General features: G+C 49.9%; 1 protein-coding gene across 1 annotated transcript in view; it reads left to right on the forward strand.

Annotated features, from left to right (window-relative positions):
* Positions 1–21,136, forward strand: part of IKZF4 (IKAROS family zinc finger 4) — a 29,002-nt gene that overhangs the window by 1,740 nt on the left and 6,126 nt on the right. The window contains exons 2-7 of the mRNA XM_053967536.1: positions 5,357–5,410; positions 11,561–11,665; positions 14,755–14,853; positions 17,501–17,761; positions 18,256–18,423; positions 19,849–19,980. Of these exons, the coding sequence (XP_053823511.1) occupies positions 5,371–5,410; positions 11,561–11,665; positions 14,755–14,853; positions 17,501–17,761; positions 18,256–18,423; positions 19,849–19,980 (805 nt within the window). The 5' untranslated portion in view covers positions 5,357–5,370. The remainder of the gene's footprint in view (positions 1–5,356; positions 5,411–11,560; positions 11,666–14,754; positions 14,854–17,500; positions 17,762–18,255; positions 18,424–19,848; positions 19,981–21,136) is intronic.

The following is a 21,136-nucleotide window of genomic DNA, read 5'->3' on the forward strand; positions in this document are numbered from 1 at the left end:
TGGGGTTTCAGATTTTTTTTGGGTTTCTCAATTTTGGGGTCTCTGACTTTTGGGGTCTCAGATTTTGGGGTCTCTGAATTTTGGGGTTTCTAATTTTTGGGGTTTCAGATTTTGTTTTGGGTTTCTCAATTTTGGGGTCCCGGATTTTTGGGGTCTCCCCTGTGGGGTCAGGACCCCCCAAACCCTCTGAGAATTCCCCAATTCCTGGGGCTTTTTTTGGGATAATTGAATTTTTTTGGGAGGGAATTTTGGGGGGGGGGGGGGGTCCCAACCTGGAATTTTCCAGCTGGAATCTCCCATTCCCAGGAATTTTAGGGGGGAATTTTCCCTCAAATCCCAAAATTCCCAAAAATTTTCCCCGGGGGGGGGCACAAAAAAAAAAAAAAAAGGGATTTTCCCCTTTGGATTTCTGGGAATTTTGGGGGATTTTGGGGGATTTTTGGGACTTTTCCACCTCCTGGAGGCTCCGGTCCCTGCGGAATTCCGGGGTTATCCCAGGGCAGGCAGCGGGGGGGGGATTTTTTTGGGATCTCTTCCCGAGGGAGCTGCTCCAGTTTGGAATTAAAATTCAGAAATAAAAAAAAAACCTGGAAAAAGCAGCAGGAGGCTCCTCCCGGAGTGGCCTGGGATTGGTTTTTCCTGGGATTTATCCCAAAAAACCGAAAATAAAGCTGGAAAAAGCAGCTGGAGCCCCATCCCAGAATATCCTGGGATTGTTTTTTCCAGCTTTTCCTGGGATTTATCCCAAAAAATCCGGGATAAAGCAGCAGGAGGCTCATCCCAGAATTTCCTGGAGTTGTTTTTCCCGGGATTTATCCCAAAAAAATCCTCCAGGGTTTCATCCCAGAATATCCTGGAATGTTTTTGTCAGGATTTATCCCAAAAAAAAGGAAAATAAACCAGGAAAAAGCAGCTGGAGCCCCATCCCAGAATATCCTGGAATTGATTTTCCTGGGATTTATCCCAAAAAAAGGAAAATAAAACCAGGGAAAAGTAGCTGGAGGCTCATCCCAGAATTTCCTGGAATTGGTTTTTCCCGGGATTTATCCCAAAAAAAATCCCCCTGGATTTTCCTGGAATTGTTTTTCCTGGGATTTATCCCAAAAAACCAAAAATAAAGCTGGAAAAAGCAGCTGGAGCCCCATCCCAGAATTTCCTGGAATTGGTTTTCTCAGGATTTATCCCCAAAAAAATCCCCCTGGATTTTCCTGGAATTGTCTTTCCTGGGATTTATCCCCCCCCAAAAAAAAACGGGATAAAGCAGCTGGAGCCTCTTCCCAGAGTGGCCTGGGATTGTTTTTCCCGGGATTTATCCCAAAAAAATCCCCCAGAGCCCCATCCCAGAGTGCCCTGGAATTGTTTTTCCAGCTTTTCCTGGGATTTATCCCAAAAAAAGGAAAATAAAACCTGGAAAAAGCAGCTGGAGGCTCCTCTTGGAATGGCCTGGAATTGGTTTTTCCTGGGATTTATCCCAAAAAAAATCTGGAAAAAGCAGCTGGAGGCTCATCCCAGAGTGCCCTGGGATTGTTTTCCCAGTTTTTCCTGGGATTTATCCCAAAAAAAAGGAAAATAAACCTGGAAAAAGCAGCTGGAGGCTCATCCCAGAATTTCCTGGAATTGGTTTTTCCCGGGATTTATCCCCAAAAAAATCCCCCAGAGCCCCATCCCAGAATTTCCTGGGATTGTTTTCCCAGTTTTTCCTGGGATTTATCCCAAAAAAAAGGAAAATAAACCTGGAAAAAGCAGCAGGAGCTCCATTGCAAACCCACGAGGATTTGAAAGTGGGAAAAGGGAAAAACAAAAAAAGGGAAAATCCCTGGAATTTGGAGCCGGGGTTGGGATCCGGGGATTTCCCTGAGCTCATCCCGGAATTCCTGGGGATTGGGGCGGGGGGGTCACTGGGCATTTCCTGGGGGATTTGGGCATTTTTGGGGGGTTTTTGGGGTTTTTTTGGGGTTTTTTGGGGTTTTTTGGGTTTTTTTTTGGGGGGGATTTTGGGTTTTTTTTGTTTGGCTTTTTTTGGGTTTTTTTGGTTTTTTTTGGGTTTTTTTTTGGTTGGCTTTTTTTGGTTTTTTGGGTTTTTTGGGGTTTTTTTTGGGGTTTTTGGGGTTTTTTGTTTTGGTTTTTTTGGGTTTTTTTTTGGGGGGGGATTTTGGTTTTTTTTTGTTTGGCTTTTTTTGTTTTTTTGGGTTTTTTGGGGGGTTTTTTTGGGGTTTTTTTTTGGTTTTTTGGGGTTTTTTTGGGGTTTTTTTTTGTTTTTTTTTTCTGGGGGGGTTTAGGTTTTTTTGGGGTTTTTGGGTTTTTTTGTTTTGGTTTTTTTTTTTTTTTTTGTTTTTTTTTTGGGGGGGGATTTGGGGTTTTTTTTGTTTGGGTTTTTTTGGGGTTATTTTGGGTTTTTTTAGTTTTTTTGGTTGGGTTTTTTGGTTTTTTGGGTCTTTTTTTGGGATTTTTTTTTTTCTGGGGGGTTTAGGTTTTTTGGGTTTTTTTTAGTTTTTTTGGTTGGGTTTTTTGGTTTTTTGGGGGTTTTTTTGGGGATTTTTTGGGGTTTCTTTTTGGTTTTTTTTTTTTCTGGGGGGTTTAGGGTTTTTTGGGGGGTTTTGGGTTTTTTTTTGGTTTTTTTTTTGTTTTTTTTTGGTATTTTTTGTTTTTTTTGGGGGGGGGGTTTGGGGTTTTTTTTTGTTTTTTTCTGGGGGGGTGTTTTAAGTTTTTTGGGGGTTTTTTTTGGGGTTTTTTTTGGTTTTTTTCCCTGTTTTTTCCCTGGATTCAGGGCAGGGAGGACGGAGCTGCTCCAGTTGCAGAATTCCCCAGGGATCCCTGCCCTGCTTATCCCGGGAATTCCTCTTGGGAATTTTGCTTTTTTTGGAATTTTCCACTAAAAAAACCCAAAAAAAACCCAAAAAAAAACCCAGGAACGAGCTCAGGGATGGAGGAGTTGGGGAAATTTGGGGAATTTTGGGGAATTTTGGGAATTTTCAGCCCAATCCCAGCCCGGGAAGCTTCGGATTCCGGCAGAAATTTGGGAATTTTCTCCCGGATGTGGCTCCTGAGAGCTCCTGGCCTGGGAGCTTTGAGCTTTTCCAGGATTTTAAAAAAATCTGGGATTGAGGAATTCTGGATTTTCCTGCCCAGGGATTGAAGAATTCCCAATTTTCCCTGGTTTTTATCCCACTGGGATTCAGGAATTCTGATTTTTCCTGGGTTTTTTTCCCACTGAGATTGAGAAATTCTGATTTTTTCCCGATTTTTTTTCACACTGGGATTGAGGAATTCCAATTTTTCCTGGTTTTTATCCTGCTGGGATTGAGAATTCCCAATTTTCCCTGCCAGAAATTGAGAATTCCCAGTTTTTCCTGTTTTCTTTCCCCACAGGGATTGAAAAATTCCAATTTTCCCTGGTTTTATCCCAGTGGGATTTAAGGAATTTGGATTTTTCCTGGTTTTTACCCCACTGGGCTTGAAAAATTCCAATTTTTCCTACCCAGGGATTGAGAATTCCCAATTTTTCCTGTTTTTTTTCCCCACTGGGATTGAGGAATTCCAGAGCCTGGATAAAATTCCCGATTTTTTTTAAATCCTGGGATGGATTTTTGCAGCCACAATTCCCCAAATTCCAAGTGTCAGGAAATTCCTGGATTTTTCCTGGATTTTCCTGAATTTTTCCCAGATTTTTCCCGGATTTTTTCCTGAATTTTCTGGTTTTTCCCCCATTTTCCCGGATTTTTCCTGGATTTTCTGGGATTTTTCCCATTTTTTTCCTGGATTCCAGAGGCAATTCCAGAATCAGGGAATTCCAGAGTGTTTGGAATTCTCTGTGCCAGGACTGGGAATGTCCCGGAATTCTGGGATTGTCCTTTAATCCCAAAAATCCCCCAAAAATCCCAGAATCCCCAAAAATCTGAAAAATCCAAGGAAACCCCAAAAAAGGCCCAAAAATTCCAAAAAGAATTCCAAAAATACCCCAAAAAATCCCCAAAAAAGTCCCCAAAAAACCTCAAAAAAAAAAAAAATCCCAAAAAATAAAAAAATCCCCAAATTCCAAAAAAATTCCAAAAAATCCTCAAAACCCAAAAACAAAACAAAACAAAACAAACCCCAAAAAATCAAAGAAGATCCCAAAAAACCTCAAAAATTAAAAAAAAATTCCCAAAAAATCCAAAATATCCCCAAAACCCCCCCGGATTCCCGAGGGCTCCGCGGCCGTTTGGGATTTTCCGGAGTCCCTGCCCCAAATCCCGATTTTCCCGCAGGAATCCCCGGAGCCCGAGGGGTTTTTGGGATCCCGAGGGATTTTTGGGATGCTGAGGGATTTTCCAGGACTCCTGAGGGATTTTTGGGATCATGAGGGGATTTTTTGGATCCCGAGGGATTTTTCTGGATCCTGAGGGATTTTCCAGGATTTCCCGAGGGGTTTTTTGGGATCCTGAGGAGTTTTCGGGATCCCGAGGGATTTTTGGGATGCTGAAGGATTTTTGGGATCCCGAGGGGTTTTTGGGATCCCGAGGGATTTTTGGGATCCCGAGGGATTTTTGGGATCCTGAGGGGTTTTTGGGATGCTGAAGGATTTTTGGGATGCTGAAGGATTTTTGGGATCCCGAGGGATTTTTGGGATCCCGAGGGATTTTTTGGGATCCCGAGGGATTTTTGGGATCCTGAGGGGTTTTTGGGATCCTGAGGGGTTTTTGGGATGCTGAAGGATTTTCGGGATCCCGAGGGATTTTTGGGATCCCGAGGGATTTTTGGGATCCCGAGGGATTTTTGGGATGCTGAAGGATTTTTGGGATCCAGAGGGATTTTTGGGATCCTGAGAGATTTTTGGGATCCCGAGGGGTTTTTGGGATGCTGAAGGATTTTTGGGATCCCGAGGGATTTTTGGGATCCTGAGAGATTTTTGGGATCCCGAGGGATTTTTGGGATCCCGAGGGATTTTTGGGATGCTGAAGGATTTTTGGGATCCCGATGGGTTTTTGGGATGCTGAAGGATTTTTGGGATCCTGAGGGATTTTTGGGATGCTGAAGGATTTTTGGGATGCTGAAGGATTTTTGGGATGCTGAAGGATTTTTGGGATCCTGAGGGGTTTTTGGGATGCTGAAGGATTTTTGGGATGCTGAGGAGTTTTCGGGACCCCGAGGGGTTTTTGGGATCCTGAGGGGTTTTTGGGATCCCGAGGGATTTTTGGGATCCTGAGAGATTTTTGGGATCCCGAGGGATTTTTGGGATGCTGAAGGATTTTTGGGACCCCGAGGGATTTTTGGGATGCTGAAGGATTTTTGGGATGCTGAAGGATTTTTGGGATCCCGAGGGATTTTCGGGATCCCGAGGGGTTTTTGGGATCCCGAGGTTCCGCTCCCGTTCCAGGCGGTTCCGGGGCCATGGACGTCGAGGATTGCAACGCGCGCTCCTTCCTCAGCGGTGAGCGGCGCCTTCCCCTGCAATTCCTGGAATTCCTGGAATTTCGGGAATTTCCCCCCATTTCCCCTGGATTTCCCTGAATTTCCCCCCATTTTCCTGAATTTCCCCCATTTTTTTCCTGGATTTTCCTGAATTTCTCCCCATTTTTCCTGAATTTCCTGGGATTTCCCCCCATTTTTTTCCTGCATTTTTCCTGGGATTTTTCCAAATTTTCCTGGAATTTCTGTGATTTCCCCAATTTTTCCTGGATTTTCCTGAATTTCCCCCCATTTTCCCTGGATTTTCTCGGATTTTCCCCCCATTTTCCCTGCATTTTTTGTGGATTTCCTGGAATTTTCCCCCCATTTTTCCTGGAATTTCAGGAATTTCCCCCCATTTTTCCTGCATTTTTCCTGGGATTTCTCCCCATTTTTCCTGAATTTCCCCCATTTTTTTGCCTGCATTTTTCCTGAATTTCTCCCCATTTTCCCTGGATTTTCTAGGATTTTCCTGGAATTTCCCCCCATTTTCCCTGGATTTCCCTGAATTTCCCCTCATTTTTCCTGGGATTTCCCCTCAGTTTCCTGAATTTCCCCCATTTTTTTCTCGGATTTTCCTGAATTTCTCCCCATTTTTCCTGGGATTTCTCCAAATTTTCCTGGAATTTCTGTGATTCCCCCAATTTTTCCTGGAGTTCCCTGAATTTCCCCCCATTTTTCCTTCATTTTTCCTGAATTTCCCCCCATATTCCCTGGATTTTCTCAGATTTTCCTGGAATTTTCCCCCCATTTTTCCTGGAATTTCTGTGATTTCCCCCCATTTTTCCTGAATTTCCCCTCATTTTTCGTGGATTTTCCCTGTTTTTCCTAAATTTCCCCCCATTTTCCTGAATTTTTTCTGCATTTTCCTGGATTTCCCCCCATTTTCCTGGATTTCCCCTGGATTTCAGGAATTTCCCCCCATTATTCCAGAATTTCCCCTCATTTTTCCTGGATTTTTCTGAATTTTCCCTGGATTTTCTGGGATTTTCCCACATTTATCCCAGATTTTCTCCATTTTTCATGGATTTTTCCTGAATTTCCCCCCATTTTTCCTGGATTTTCCTGTAGTTTTCCCATTTTTTCCCATTTTTTCCCATTTTTCCCCATTTTTCCCCATTTTTCCCCATTTTTCCTGGTTTTTTTTTTGGGATCCCAGGCAATCCTGAGGAATTTGGATGTTCCATCCCCAAAATCCCAATTTTTGTGGGTTTTATCCCAATTTCCAGGCAGCTGCAGCAGAAATTCCCGAATTTTTCCAGCTTTTCCTGCAACTTCCAGAGGTTTAGGGCTGGAAAATCCCCAGGGAGTTTTCCTGGCGGGGGGAAAAATCAGGAATTGGGGGAAAAATGGGAATTGAGGGGGAAAAAATGGGAATTGGGGGGGGGGAAATGGGAACTTGGGGGGGAAAAAACTGGGAATGGGAGGGGAAAATTGGGAATTGGGGGTGAAAAAAATGGGAATTGGGGGAAAAATGGGAATTGAGGGGGAAAAATGGGAATTGGAGAGGGAAAAGTGGGAACTGGGGAGGAAAAAATGGGAATTATGGGGGAAATTGAGAAGTGGGAGGGAAAAAAAACGGGAATTAAGGGGGAAAAATGGGAAATGGTGGGGGGGAAATGGGAATTGAGGGGAGAAATTGGGAATTGGGGCGAAAAATGGGAATTAAGGGGAAAAAATGGGAACAGGGGGGAAAAATGGGAATTCTGGGGGAAAGTGGGAATTGAGGGTGTGAAACCCAGGAATTGGGGGGGGGGAATTGGGAATTAGGGGAGGAAAAATGGGAATTGAAGGGGAAAAAATGGGAATTATGGGGGGGAATCAGGAAATTGAGGGGGAAAACTGGGAAATGAGGGGGAAAAATGGGAATTGAGGGGAAAAATGGGAACTGGGGGGGGAATCGGGAATGGGAGGGGGAAAAAACGGGAATTGGGGGAAAAATGGGAATTGGGGGGAAAATGGGAATTGTGGAGGGAAAAAATGGGAATTTGGGGTGGGGGAGTGGGAAATGAGGGGGGAAAATCGGGAATTGGGGGGAAAAATGGGAAATGGTGGGGGGAAATTGGGAATTGGGCGGGGGGAACCGGGAATTGAGGAAAAAAAACGGGAATTGAGGGGGGGGGAAAAAAGGAACTGGGGGAGAAAATCGGGAATTGGGGGGGGGAAATCGGGAATTGGGGAGAACAGGAATTGGGGGAAAAATGGGAATTGAGGGGAAAATCTGGGAACTGGGGGGGAAAATCAGGAATTGTGGATGGAAAAAATGGGAATTTGGGGGTGGGGGGGTGGGAAATGAGGGGGGAAATCGGGAATTGGGGGGGAAAGCAGGAATTGGGGGAAAAGTGGGAATTAGGGGTGGAAAATCGGGAAATTGAGGGGGAAAACTGGGAAATGAGGGGGGAAATTGGGAATTGGGGGGGGGAAGTGGGAATTGAGGGGGAAAAATGGGAATTGAGGGGGGGGAAAAAAAGGAACTGGGGGAAAAAAATCGGGAATTGAGGGGGAAAACCGGGAAATGGGGGGGGAAAACCGGGAATTGGGGGGGGAAAACCGGGAATTGGGGGCCGAGGGTGGGAAATTCCCGCTTGGATCGGGGCTGGAATTTCCAGGAGGGGCGGGAATGGTTCAAATTCCTCCCTGGCAGGAGGGAGGGAGGGAGAGAATGAGATCCAGGAAAATTCCATGAGGGAGAAGCTTGGAATGTTCCCAGGGAAGCTTGGAATGTTCCCAGGGCCGGGCTGGAATTGCCCCGCAGGGATTGGGGGAGGAGGGGGAGGGAATTTTCCGCCTTTGGAATCATCCCGGGGCGGCTCATCCCGAAAAAACGGGGCTGGAGCCGAATTCCTGGAGGGGGGAGGGAGCCCTGGGATCCATCCCAAATCCCAAATTCCCTGGATTCATCCCAAATCCTCCCCGAGGCCCTGGGTCCATCCCAAATTCCCTGGATCCACCCCAAATCCCAAATTCCCTGGGTCCATCCCAAATTCCCTGGGTCCATCCCAAATTCCCTGGATCCACCCCAAATCCCAAATTCCCTGGGTCCATCCCAAATTCCCTGGGTCCATCCCAAATTCCCTGGGTCCATCCCAAATCCTCCCTGGGCCCCTGAATCCACCCCAAATCCCAAATTCCGAGTCCATCCCGGGTCCTTGTGATTCCCTGCATCCATCCCAAATCCTCCCTGGGCCCCTGGATCCATCCCAAATTCCCTGGATCCACCCCAAATCCCAAATTCCCTGAATCCATCCCAAATCCCAAATTTCCTGAATCCATCCTGGGTCTTTCTGATTCCCTGGATCCATCCCCAAATCCTTTCCCGAGCCCCAAATCCCAAATTCCCTGAATCCATCCCAAATCCTCCCCAAGCCCCTGGATCCATCCCAAATCCCAAATTCCCTGAGTCCATCCCAAACCTTCCTGATTCCCTGGATCCATCCCCGGCTCCGTTCCCACTCCCCCAATTTTGGGAATGTCCCATTTCCCATCCCCATCCTGCTAAAAATCCGGGATCTGGCTGAAATCCGGGATCCCAGCAAACCCCAGAGCTCCTGCTCCCATTCCCAAATTCCCACATTCCTACATTCCCATGTTCCCAAATTCCCCAAATCCCACGTTCCTGAATTCCCACATTCCCACATTCCCACACCCCTCCCTCTCCCATTCCCAGTTCCCAGATTTTGGGAATTCCACGTTTCCCATCCCAGTCCCAGTAAAATTTGGGATCCTGCTCTGGCTCCCTTCTCACATTCCCAAATTCCCAAATCCCCACATTCCCGAATCCCCACGTCCCCAAATCCCCACGTCCCCAAATTCCCACATTCCCACATTCCCACATTCCCGAATCCCCACGTTCCCACCCCTCCCCCTCTCCCATTCCTGGTGCAATTCCCAGTTCCTGCTTTTGGTCAGGACCGATCCCACTGAAATCTGGGATCCTGCTCCCATTCCCTCCTCCCTTCCCACATTCCCCAATTCCCACATTCCCACCCCTCCCCCTCCTCTTCCTGCCCTTTCCCTGGGACAATTCCCGGCTCCATTCCCAGTTCCTGACTTTTGGGAATGTCCCATTTTTCCCTGAAAAACCTGGGATCCCACTGAATTCCTGGAATCCCAGTGAATTCCTGGCTCCCTCCCTCTCTCCCTCCTCCCTTTCCCACATTCCCACATTCCCACATTCCAATTCCTCCTCCCCTGCCTCATTCCCAGCTCCTCCCAGGGCAATTCCCGATGGAATTTTCACTCCCTGCCTTTTGGGAATGTTCCATTTTTCCCTGAAAAACCCTGGGATCCCACTGAAACCCTGGAATTCCAGTGAAACCCTGGGATCCCGCTGAAATCCAGGATCCCACGCTCGCCCTGAGCCATTCCCACATTCCCATCCCTCCCCCTCCTCTTCCTGCCCTTTCCCCGGAGCAATTCCCGGCTCCGTTCCCACTCCCTGCCTTTTGGGAATGCTCCATTTGTCTCTGAAAAAACCTGGATCCCACTAAACCCTGGATCCCACTGAATTCCTGGAATCCCACTAAACCCTGGATCCCAGTGAATTCCTGGCTCCCTCCCTCTCTCCCTCCTCCCTTTCCCACATTCCCACATTCCCACATTCCCACATTCCAATTCCTCCTCCCCTGCCTCATTCCCAGCTCCTCCCCGGGGGCAATTTTCACTCCCTGCCTTTTGGGAATGTCCCATTTCTCCCTGAAAAATCCTGGATTCCACTAAAACCCTGCAATCCCACTGAAATCCCACTGAAATCCCACTGAAATCCCACTGAAATCCCACTGAAATCCTGGAATCCCACTAAACCCTGGATCCCACTAAACCCTGGAATCCCAGTGAAATCCCGAATCCCACTGAAATCCCACAGAAACCCTGCAATCCCACTAAACCCTGGGATCCCAGTGAAATCTCGGAATCCCAGTGAAACCCTTGATCCCACTGAAACCTTGGAATCCCACTGAAATCCTGGATCCCACAGAAATCCCGGGATCCCACTGAAACCCTGCAATCCCACTGAAATCCCGGGATTCCACTAAACCCTGGATCCCAGTGAAATCCCGAATCCCACTGAAATCCCACTGAAATCCTGGATCCCACTGAAATCCCAGAATCCCACTAAAACCCTGGATCCCACTAAACCCTGGAATCCCACTAAAATCCTGGAATCCCACTAAAATCCTGGAATCCCACTAAATCCTGGGATCCCACTGAAACCCTGGAATCCCACTAAACCCTGGGATCCTGGTGAAATCCTGAATCCCACTAAAATCCTGGAATCCCACTAAAACCCGGAATCCCACTGAAATCCCACTGAAACCCTGGAATCCCACTGAACCCTGGGATCCCAGTGAAATCCCGAATCCCACTGAAATCCCACTGAAATCCTGGAATCCCACTAAAATCCTGGAATCCCACTAAATCCTGGATCCCACTAAACCCTGGGATCCCACTAAAATCCTGAATCCCACTGAAATCCCACTGAAATCCTGGAATCCCACTGAACCCTGGGATCCCAGTGAAATCCCGAATCCCACTGAAATCCCACTGAAATCCTGGAATCCCACTAAAATCCTGGAATCCCACTAAATCCTGGATCCCACTAAACCCTGGGATCCCACTAAAATCCCGAATCCCACTGAAATCCCACAGAAATCCTGGATCCCACTGAAATCCCAGAATCCCACTAAAACCCTGGATCCCACTAAACCCTGGAATCCCACTAAAATCCTGAATCCCACTGAAATCCTGGAATCCCACTGAACCCTGGGATCCCGCTGAAATCCTGAATCCCACTGAAATCCTGGAATCCCACTAAACCCTGGAATCCCACTAAAATCCTGAATCCCACTGAAATCCCACTAAAATCCTGAATCCCACTGAACCCTGGGATCCCAGTGAAATCCTGAATCCCACTGAAATCCCACTAAAATCCTGAATCCCACTGAACCCTGGGATCCCGCTGAAATCCCAGATCCCGCTGAAATCCCAGATCCCGCTGAAATCCCAGATCCCGCTGAAATCCCAGATCCCGCTGATCCCCGGCTCCGTCCCTCTCCCCCTCCTCCCTCCCCACGTTCCCATCCCTGCTCCTGCCCTCCCTCTGCCATTCCTGAGCTGGATTTTCCCTGGATTCCAGGAATCTGCTCTTCCTGGAAGGTGAGCGGCGCCCCGCGCCCCGCCGGGATCCCGCGCTGCTTCCCGGGAATCCCGATCCAGGGATCCGCGGGATTCCCCCCGCAAGGTACGGCCCCAAAAAAACCCGGGAAAATCCAAAAAAAAAAATCCAAAAAAAAAAAAAATCCAACTCCCGCCCTGTGGGAAAAAAAAAAAAAAAAGGGATGGGAAGGGATTTCAGGAATTCCCGGCTGGAATGAGGGAGGAGGGAAAAAGCGGGAGAGCTTTGGCCACTCCCCGGGGTGGGATTTGGGGATTTAGGGATTTGGGAGGAGCCGGAGATTCCCGGAGCGCCTCCGGGATTTGGGGATTTGGGGCTGCTGGAATTGTCGGGCTCGGGAGCGGAGCTGGGAGCGGGATGAGGCTCCAGGAGATTCCCAAAGGTCGGTCCCGGGGATTTTTTGGGGTTTTGTTTTTTTGGGGGGGGGGGGAGGATTTGGGATTTGTCTCTGGAATAGGCAGAGATGGGATTTAGGGATCCTGGAATTTCCTTTTTCCATGGGAAAATCCCTTTGGGGTCGGATCTGAGCCGGGTGGGGTCGGGAGGAGGCTCCGGGATCATCCCAAAGGTCGGTCCCGGGCGTTTTTTGGGGTTTTTTGGGATTTTTGGGGTTTGGGATTTGCCTCTGGAAGGGATTTGGGGACTCTGGAATTCCCTGTCCCGGGAGGGGAATTCCCACGGAGCCGGGTGGGGTCGGGAGGAGGCTCCGGGATCATCCCAAGGGTCAGTCCCGGGGATTTTTGGGGTCTTTGGGGTTTTTGGGATTTGCCTCTGGAATAGGCAGAGATGGGATTTGGGGATCCTGGAATGGGATTTGGGGATCCTGGAATGGGATTTGGGGATCCTGGAATTCCCCTTTTTCCATGGGAGTTGGATCTGAGCCGGGTGGGGTCCGGACACAGAGCCGGGATCATCCCAAGGGTCACTCTGGTCCCATCCCAAGGGATTTGGGATTTTTGGGATTTGCCCCTGGAACAGCTCTGGAAGGGATTTAGGGATCCTGGAATGGGATTTAGGGATCCTGGAATTTCCTTTTTCCATGGGAAAATCCCTTTGGGGTCAGATCGGAGCCGGGTGGGGTCGGGATGAGGCTCTGGGATCATCCCAAAGGTCGTTCCGGGGGATTTTTGGGATTTTTGGGGTTTTTGGGATTTGGGATTTGCCCCTGGAATAGGCAGAGATGGGATTTGGGGATCCGGGAATTCCCTTGCCAGGATACAGGAGTCAGATCCAGCTCCAGGGGGAAAGGTGGGAATTCTGGAGAGGAAAAAATTGGGAATTTTGGATGGGACTTTAAGGATCCTGGAGAGGGGAAATTTGGGAATTCTGGAGGGGGATTTGGGGATCCTGGAGAGGAGAAATTTGGGAATTCTGGAGGGGGATTTGGGGATCCTGGAGAGGAGAAATTTGGGAATTCTGGAGGGGGATTTGGAGATCCTGGAGAGGAGAAATTTGGGAATTTGGGAGAGGAGAAATTTGGGGAACCTGGAGAGGGAATTTGGGAATCCTGGAGGGGGATTTGGGGATATTTAGGGATAATTCTGGAGAGGGGAATTTGAGGATCCTGCAGAGAGAATTTGGGAATTTTGGAATTCCCAAACTGGGCAAAGCCTGACCCCTGGAAAAAATCCCAATTTTTCCCGGGGATTCTCCCCTGGAATATCCGGAATTTCCAGGCCTGGCCCCCCCGGCTCCCCCGGGATCAACATTCCCAACATTCCCCAGGAGTGGGAACGGCTCCTGCCGGCCTTTCCCAGGCTTTTCCTGGGAAATTTGGGAATTTTCCAACCCCCCCCCTCCTCCTCCCCCCCCTCGGGAGAGTTTGGGAATGTTTGGGAAACTCCCAGGGAGATTTTCCCGGGAGTTTTTGCCAGGCCAAAAATTCCAGCTGGGCCGGAAAAGTTTGGAAATCTCATTCCCAGCTGCTCCAGGGGGAATTTTCCATCCCAAAATTCCGGCTGTTCCCACGGAAGGAGGAGTTGGGGATGGGGGAGGGGGGTGGGGAGGGAATATGGGAGGGGGAATTTGGGATTTGGGATCAGAATTTGGGATTGGGGGAGGGAATTTGGGATTGGGGAAAGGAAATTTGGGATCAGAATTTGGGATTGGGGGAGGGAATTTGGGATTGGGAAAAGGAAATTTGGGATCAGAATTTGGGATTGGGAATTTGGGATTGGGGGAAATTTGGGATCAGAATTTGGGATGGGGAGAGGAGGTGGGGGAGGGGATATGGGGGAAAATTTGGGATTTGGGAAATTTGGGATCAGAATTTGGAATGGGGGAGGAGATTTGGGATTGGGTGGGGGAGGGAATTTGGGATCAGAATTTGGGATTGGGGGAAGGAAATTTGGGATGGGGGAATTTGGGATTGGGGGAGGGAATTTGGGATCAGAACTTGGGATTGGGGGAAAATTTGGGATGGGGGGAGGGAATTTGGGATGGAGGAGGGGGGTGGGGGAGGAAATACAGGGGGGAATTTGGGATTTGGGGAATTTGGGATGGGAGAATTTGGGATCAGAATTTGGAATGGGGGAGGAAATTTGGGATGAGGGGAATCAGGGATTGGGGGGGGGAAATTTGGGATTGGGGGAAATTTGGGATGGAGAAAGAAAATTTGGGATGGGGGAATTTGGGATCAGAATTTGGGATGGGGGGAAATTTGGGATTGGGGGGGTTGAGATTTGGGATGGGGGAGGAAATTTGGGAATTCCAGATCCTGGGTAAGGGGCCTAGAGCAGGGGGGATCCCTGGGGAGTTGGGATCCCTCTGGATCATCGGGATGGGGTTTGGGATTGGGAATGGGAACAAATCCAGAGGGAGGAAATTTGGGATTGGGAATGGGGGGGGGATTCCCAAATCTGGGGGAATTTCCCTCTGGAATTTCCCTCTGGAATAAAATCTCAGTCCCAGCCCCTTCCCAAATCCAGCTGTGGGAATGGGGGGAATTCCCAAATCTGGGAACAAGAATGGGGAAATTCCCAAATCTGGGGTTGGGAATGGGGAAATTCCCAAATCCGGGATCAGGAATGGGGGAATTCCCAAATCTGGCCGAGGCTTTGGGATCGGGATTGGGGCAGCCCCAGCCCGGAGCAGCAGGGGGGGCTCAGGCTGGGAATTCCCGGGATCCATCCCGAGCCCGTTCCCGTTTTCCCAAGGCCGTGGGGATTCCCCCCTGGAGCAGGAATTCCGCTCGGCCGTGGGGGGAGGGGCAGCCCGGAGCCCCCCCAGCCCCCGCTCGTCCCCGCGCTCCCCCGGTGAGTATTCCTGAATTCCCAAAAGATCCCCGGAATATCCCCAGAGTATTCCCAAAATATTCCCAAAAGTTCCACTAAATATTCCCAAAAGATCCCCAGAATATTCCCAAAGTATCCCCAAAATGTTCCCAGAATATTCCCAGATGATTCCCAAAATATCCCTGGAATATTCCCAGAACATCCCTAAAAGTCCCCAAAAGATTCCCAAAATATCCACTAAATATTCCCAAAATATCCCTGGAATATTCCCAAAATATTCCCAGAATATCCCCAAAATAATCCCAGAATATCCCCAAAATATCCCCAGAATATCCACAAAACATTCCCAGAATATCCCCTGAATATTCCCAGATTATTCCAAAAATATTCCCAGAATATTCCCAGAATTCCCGGCAGGAATTGCAGCTCCCTCTCCCCAGGGTTTTGTTTGCCAAGGGAAAAGGAGGGAAAGAGAAATCCGGGATTGGGGTCGATCCCAAACTCCGGGATTGGGGTGGGATCAATCCCAAACTCCAGGATTTCAATCCCAAACTCAAGGATTGGGATCAGTCCCAAATTGGGATTGGAGTGGAATAAATCCCAAATTCTGGGATTTCAACCCCAAACTCTGGGATTGGGATGGGATCAATCCCAAATTCTGGGGTTGGAGTGCGATCAGTCCCAAACTGGGATTTCATTCCCAAATTGGGATCAGGATCAATCCCAAATTCTGGGATTTCAATCCCAAACTCTGGGATTGGGATCAATCCCAAACTGGGATTGGAGTGGGATCAATCCCAAATTCTGGGATTTCAATCCCAAACTGGGATTGGTGTGGGATAAATCCCAAACTGGGATTGGGATCTATCCCAAAATCTGGGATTGGTGTGGAATAAATGCCAAATTCTGGGATTTCAATCCCAAACTCTGGATTTGGGATCAATCCCAAACTGGGGTTGGAGTGGGATCAATCCCAAATTCTGGGGTTGGGATGGGATCAATCCCAAACTCCGGGATTGAAATGGGATAACTCCCAAACCCTGGGATTCCTGGAGCAGAAACCCCCGGAATTCGCTGGGAATTCTCTCCCATCCCTCATTTTTACCCCACATTTTTCCTGGAGCCCCCCTGGAATCTCTGGAATTTCAGCATTCCAAAGGGTGAGGCCCCTTCCCAAATCCTCTGGAATGTGGAAAACTCTTGGAATTCCCCCCAGTCCCTCCTTTTTTACCTCCTGTTTGTCCTGGAAAGCACCTGGAAAACTCCTGGGAGCTCTGGAATCTCGACATTCCAAGGGAATGTGGGAAAATCCTCTGGAATGTGGGAAAACACCGGGAATTCTCCCCAGCCCCTCCTTTTTTATCTCATTTTTGTCCTGGAAAACTCCCGGGAGCTTTGGAATCTCAGCATTCCAAAGGGTGGCACCTCTGGGATTCCAAGGAAATGTGGGAAAAGCCCCGGGAATTCTCTGGGAATTCTCTGGGAATTTGCTCCCAGCCCTCTTTATTTTCCTCCTTTTTGTCCTGGAAGAGCCGCGGGAGCTCTGGAATCTCGGCATTCCCGAGGGCGGCTCCGCAGGAACGCGGGACAATCCCTCTGGAATGCGACCCCTCCCGAATTCCCGGGAATTCCCAGATTCCCGAGGGAGGGAGGAGAAACTCCGGGAACAACCCGGAGGGAATGAGGGGAGAGAAGGCGGGGGGGGAAAAATTCCCTAAAAAATGTCGGAAGGATCCCGGGAGGGGCAGCGGAGCCGGGAATTGCCGGGAGCGGCGGGGGAGGGGGAGGATCCCGGACACAATTCCAGGAAAAGCTGCGGGGGAGGAATCCCAGCCCCGATTCCCAAATCCCTTCCTGGATTCCCAAATCCCAGAATCCCTCCACAAATCCCGGCCCTGATTCCCAAATCCCTTCCCGGATTCCCTTCCTTGATTCCTTTTCCCATTCCCCCTCTCCCCATCCCAATTTCCCTCTTATCCCATTTCCCCCAATTTCCCTCTCTCCTGATCTCATTTTCCCTCTCCCCATCCCATTTCTCCCCAATTTCCCCTCTCCTGATCCCATTTTCCTCTCTCCTGATTCCATTTTCCCCAATTTCCCCTCTTCCATCCCATTTTCCCCATTTTTCCCTCTCCTGATCCCATTTTCCCCCAATTTCCCCTCTCCTGATCCCATTTCCCCCTCTCCCCACCCCATTTCCCCATTTCCCCCATTTTTCCCTCCCCATTTTCCCCATTTTCCCCATTTTCCCACCCCATTTCCCCATTTCCCCTCTCCCCATCCCATTCCCCCCATTTTTCCCACCCCATTTCCCCATTTCCCCATTTTCCCCACCCCATTTCCCCATTTTCCCCATTTTCCCCACCCCATTTCCCCATTTTCCCCATTTTTCCCACCCCATTTCCCCATTTTCCCCACCCCATTTCCCCATTTTCCCCATTTTCCCCACCCCATTTCCCCATTTCCCCATTTTCCCCACCCCATTTCCCCATTTCCCCATTTTTCCCCATTTCCCCATTCCCCCATTTTTCCCACCCCATTTCCCCATTCCCCCATTTTTCCCACCCCATTTCCCCATTCCCCCATTTTTCCCACCCCATTTTCCCCATTTTTCCCACCCCATTTCCCCATTTCCCCGGAGCTGAGCCCCTTCCCGGGTCCGTTCCAGCCAACTCCATCAAGGTGGAGATGTCGTCGGACGAGGAGTGTCCGGGCCGGGCGCTGTCGCAGGGGGAGCGGGAGGCGCTGCCCGAGGATTCGCTGCCGGAGCCTTTCCCGGAGCAATTCCCGGAGCAATTCCCGGAGCAATTCCCGGAGCCGCACTCGCCGGGCGGGATCCGCCTCCCCAACGGGAAACTCAAGTGCGACGTCTGCGGGATGGTCTGCATCGGCCCCAACGTGCTCATGGTGCACAAGCGCAGCCACACCGGTGAGGAGACGGGGAAAAATGGGGAAAAAACGGGAAAAATGGGAAAAAACGGGGAGAAAATGGGAAAAAATGGTTAAAAATGGGGGGAAATGGGGGAAAATGGGAAAAAACGGGGAGAATTCTGGAATTCCCATTGGGATTTTGGGGTTTTCCAGGAGAACGACCCTGCCAGTGCCAGCAGTGTGGGGTCAGGATTGGGATTTGGGTTTTTTGGGACGCATTCCCATGGGAATTTTGGGGTTTTGGGGTTTTCCAGGATTGGGATTTGGGTTTTTTGGGATCCATTCCCATGGGAATTTTGGGATTTTGGGGTTTTCCAGGAGAACGACCCTTCCAGTGCCAGCAGTGCAGATTTGGGATTATTTGGGAATGGTTCCCATGGGAATTTTGGGGTTTTCCAGGAGAACGACCCTTCCAGTGCCAGCAGTGCGGGGCCAGGATTGGGATTTGGGTTTTTTGGGATGCATTCCCATGGGAATTTTGGGGTTTTCCAGGAGAACGACCCTTCCAGTGCCAGCAGTGCGGCGCCTCCTTCACGCAGAAGGGGAACCTGCTGCGCCACATCAAGCTGCACTCGGGGGAGAAGCCCTTCAAGTGCCCCTTCTGCTCCTACGCCTGCCGGCGCCGCGACGCCCTCAGCGGGCACCTGCGCACCCATTCCGGTGGGAACGGCGGCCACGCGGGAACGGGGCCGGGAATGCCGGGAATGGGGTGGGAATGCTGGGAATGGGGTGGGAATGCTGGGAATGGGGTCGGGAATGCTGGGAATGGGGTCGGGAACGGGGTCGGGAATGCTGGGAATGGGGTGGGAATGCTGGGAATGGGGTCGGGAACGGGGCCGGGAATGCTGGGAATGGGGTGGGAATGGGGCCGGGAATGCTGGGAATGGGGTGGGAATGCTGGGAATGGGGTTGGGAATGCCAGGAACGGGGTGGGAATGGGATCGGGAATGTTGGGAATGGGGTGGGAATGCTGGGAATGGGGTGGGAATGCTGGGAATGGGGTTGGGAATGGGGTTGGGAATGTTGGGAATGGGGTTGGGAATGGGGTTGGGAATGCCGGGAACGGGGTTGGGAATGCCAGGAACGGGGTTGGGAATGCCAGGAACGGGGTCGGGAATGGGGTTGGGAATGGGCTGGGAATGGTGGGAATGCCAGGAATGGGGTGGGAATGCTGGGAACGGGGTCGGGAATGGGGTTGGGAATGCCGGGAACAGGGTTGGGAATGGGGTCAGGAATGCCGGGAACGGGGTCGGGAATGGGGTTGGGAATGGGCTGGGAACGGTGGGAATGCCAGGAACGGGGTGGGAATGCTGAGAATGGGGTTGGGAATGGTTCGGGAATCGGATAAGGAATGGGGGGAATGGGGTTGGGAATGGGGTTAGGAATGGGTTGGGAATGGGGTCAGGAATGGTGGGAATGGGGTTGGGAATGGGTCAGAAATGGGGTTGGGAATGGTGGGAAAGGCAGGAATGTTGGAAATGGGGTCGGGAATGGTGGGAATGGCGGCAATGGGTCAGGAATGGAGTGGGAATGTTGGGAATGTGCTGGGAATGTTGGGAATGGGGTCGGGAACGTCGGGAATGGGTTGGGAATGTCAGGAATGGGGTGGGAAGGGGTCCCAGTGCTGCTCCAGCAGGGATTTTGGGGTTGTTGGGGTTTTGAGGGGAATTCTTGGGTTTTCCAGAGGTTCTGCCAAGGGTGGGGCGCAGTGGGAAATGGGAGAGAGGGAGGGAGAATCCTAAAGCAATCCAATTCCCCATATCCAATATCCCAAATCCCAAATCCCCATTCCATGTCCTTTCCCAGTCTCCTCGCCCGTGGTGGGCAAGCCCTACAAGTGCAGCTCGGACATATCCCAAATCCCAGATCCCGAATCCCAAATCCAGATTCCCAAATCCCACATCCCAAATCCTGATCCCACGTCCGTTCCCGTTATCCCCAGTCTCTTTGCCCATGGTGGGCAAGCCCTACAAGTGCAGCTCGTACTGGGAGATATCCCAAATCCCAGATCCCAAATCCCAAATCCAGATTCCCAAATCCCAGATCCCAGATCCTGATCCCACATCCCTTCCCTGTTATCCCCAGTCTCCTCGCCCGTGGTGGGCAAGCCCTACAAGTGCAGCTCGTGCGGCCGCAGCTACAAGCAGCAGAGCAGCCTGGAGGAGCACCGGGAGCGCTGCCACGGCTTCCTGCACCGGGAGAGCCCCGCGCGGACAGGTGGGGCTGGGGCCCGGCAAAGTCCGGGCAAAACCCGGGAAAATCCTGGGAAAACATCCCGGAAACATCCCGGAGAAATCCTGGAGAGATCCTGGAGAGATCCCGGAAAAATCCCGGAGAAATCCTGGAGAGATCCTGGAGAGATCCCGGGAAAATCCTGGAGAAATCCTGGAGAAATCCCGGAGAAATCCTGGAGAGATCCCGGAAAAATCCCGGAAAAATCCTGGAGAAATCCTGGAGACATCCCGGGAAAATCCCGGAAAAATCCCGGGAAAATCCTGGAGAGATCCTGGAAAAATCCTGGAGAAATCCTGGAGAAATCCCAGGAAAATCCCAGAGAAATCCCGGGAAAATCCCAGGAAAATCCCAGAGAAATCCCAGGAAAATCCTGGAGAAATCTCAGGGAAATCCCAGAAATATCCCAGAAAAATCCTGGAAATATCCCAGAAATATCCTGGGAAAATCCTGGAGAGACCCCGGAGAAATCACGGAGAAATCCTGGAGAAATCCCAGGAAATCCTAGGAAAATCATGGAAATATCCCGGGAAAATCCTGGAGAAATCTCAGAGAAATTCCAGGAAATCCTGGAAAAATCCCAGGGAAATCTCACAAAAATCCCAGAAAAATCCTGGAAATATCCTGGAGAAATCCCAGAAATGTCCCAGAAAAATCCCACAGAAATCCCAGAAAACCCTGGGAAAATCCTGGAGAAATCACACAAAAATCCCGGAAAAAGTCCTGAAGAAATCCCAGGAAAATACCGGAGAAATCCCGGGAAATCCTGGGAAAATCCTAGAAATATCCCATGGAAATCCCAGAAAAATCCTGGAGAAATCACGGAAAAATCCCAGGAAAATCCCAGGGAAATAGCAGAAAAATCCTGGGAAAAAACCCAGAAATATCCCAGAAATATCCCATGGAAATCCTGGAAGAATCCCAGAAAAGTCCTGGAAAATCCCAGGAAAATCCTGAAGAAATCCCAGAAAAAATCTTGGAAAAATCCTGGGAAAATCCCAGATCCCAAATCCCCAGGGGACAGGAAATGGGGTGGGAATGGGATCCCAAATCCATAGAAAAAACTGTTTGGATTGTGATCCCAAATCCATGGGAAAAAGGGTTGGGAATGTGATCCTAAATCCATGGAAAAGGAGTGGGA

This window comes from Vidua chalybeata, chromosome 30 (assembly GCF_026979565.1).
Source record: "Vidua chalybeata isolate OUT-0048 chromosome 30, bVidCha1 merged haplotype, whole genome shotgun sequence".
Lineage (NCBI taxonomy): Eukaryota > Metazoa > Chordata > Aves > Passeriformes > Viduidae > Vidua > Vidua chalybeata.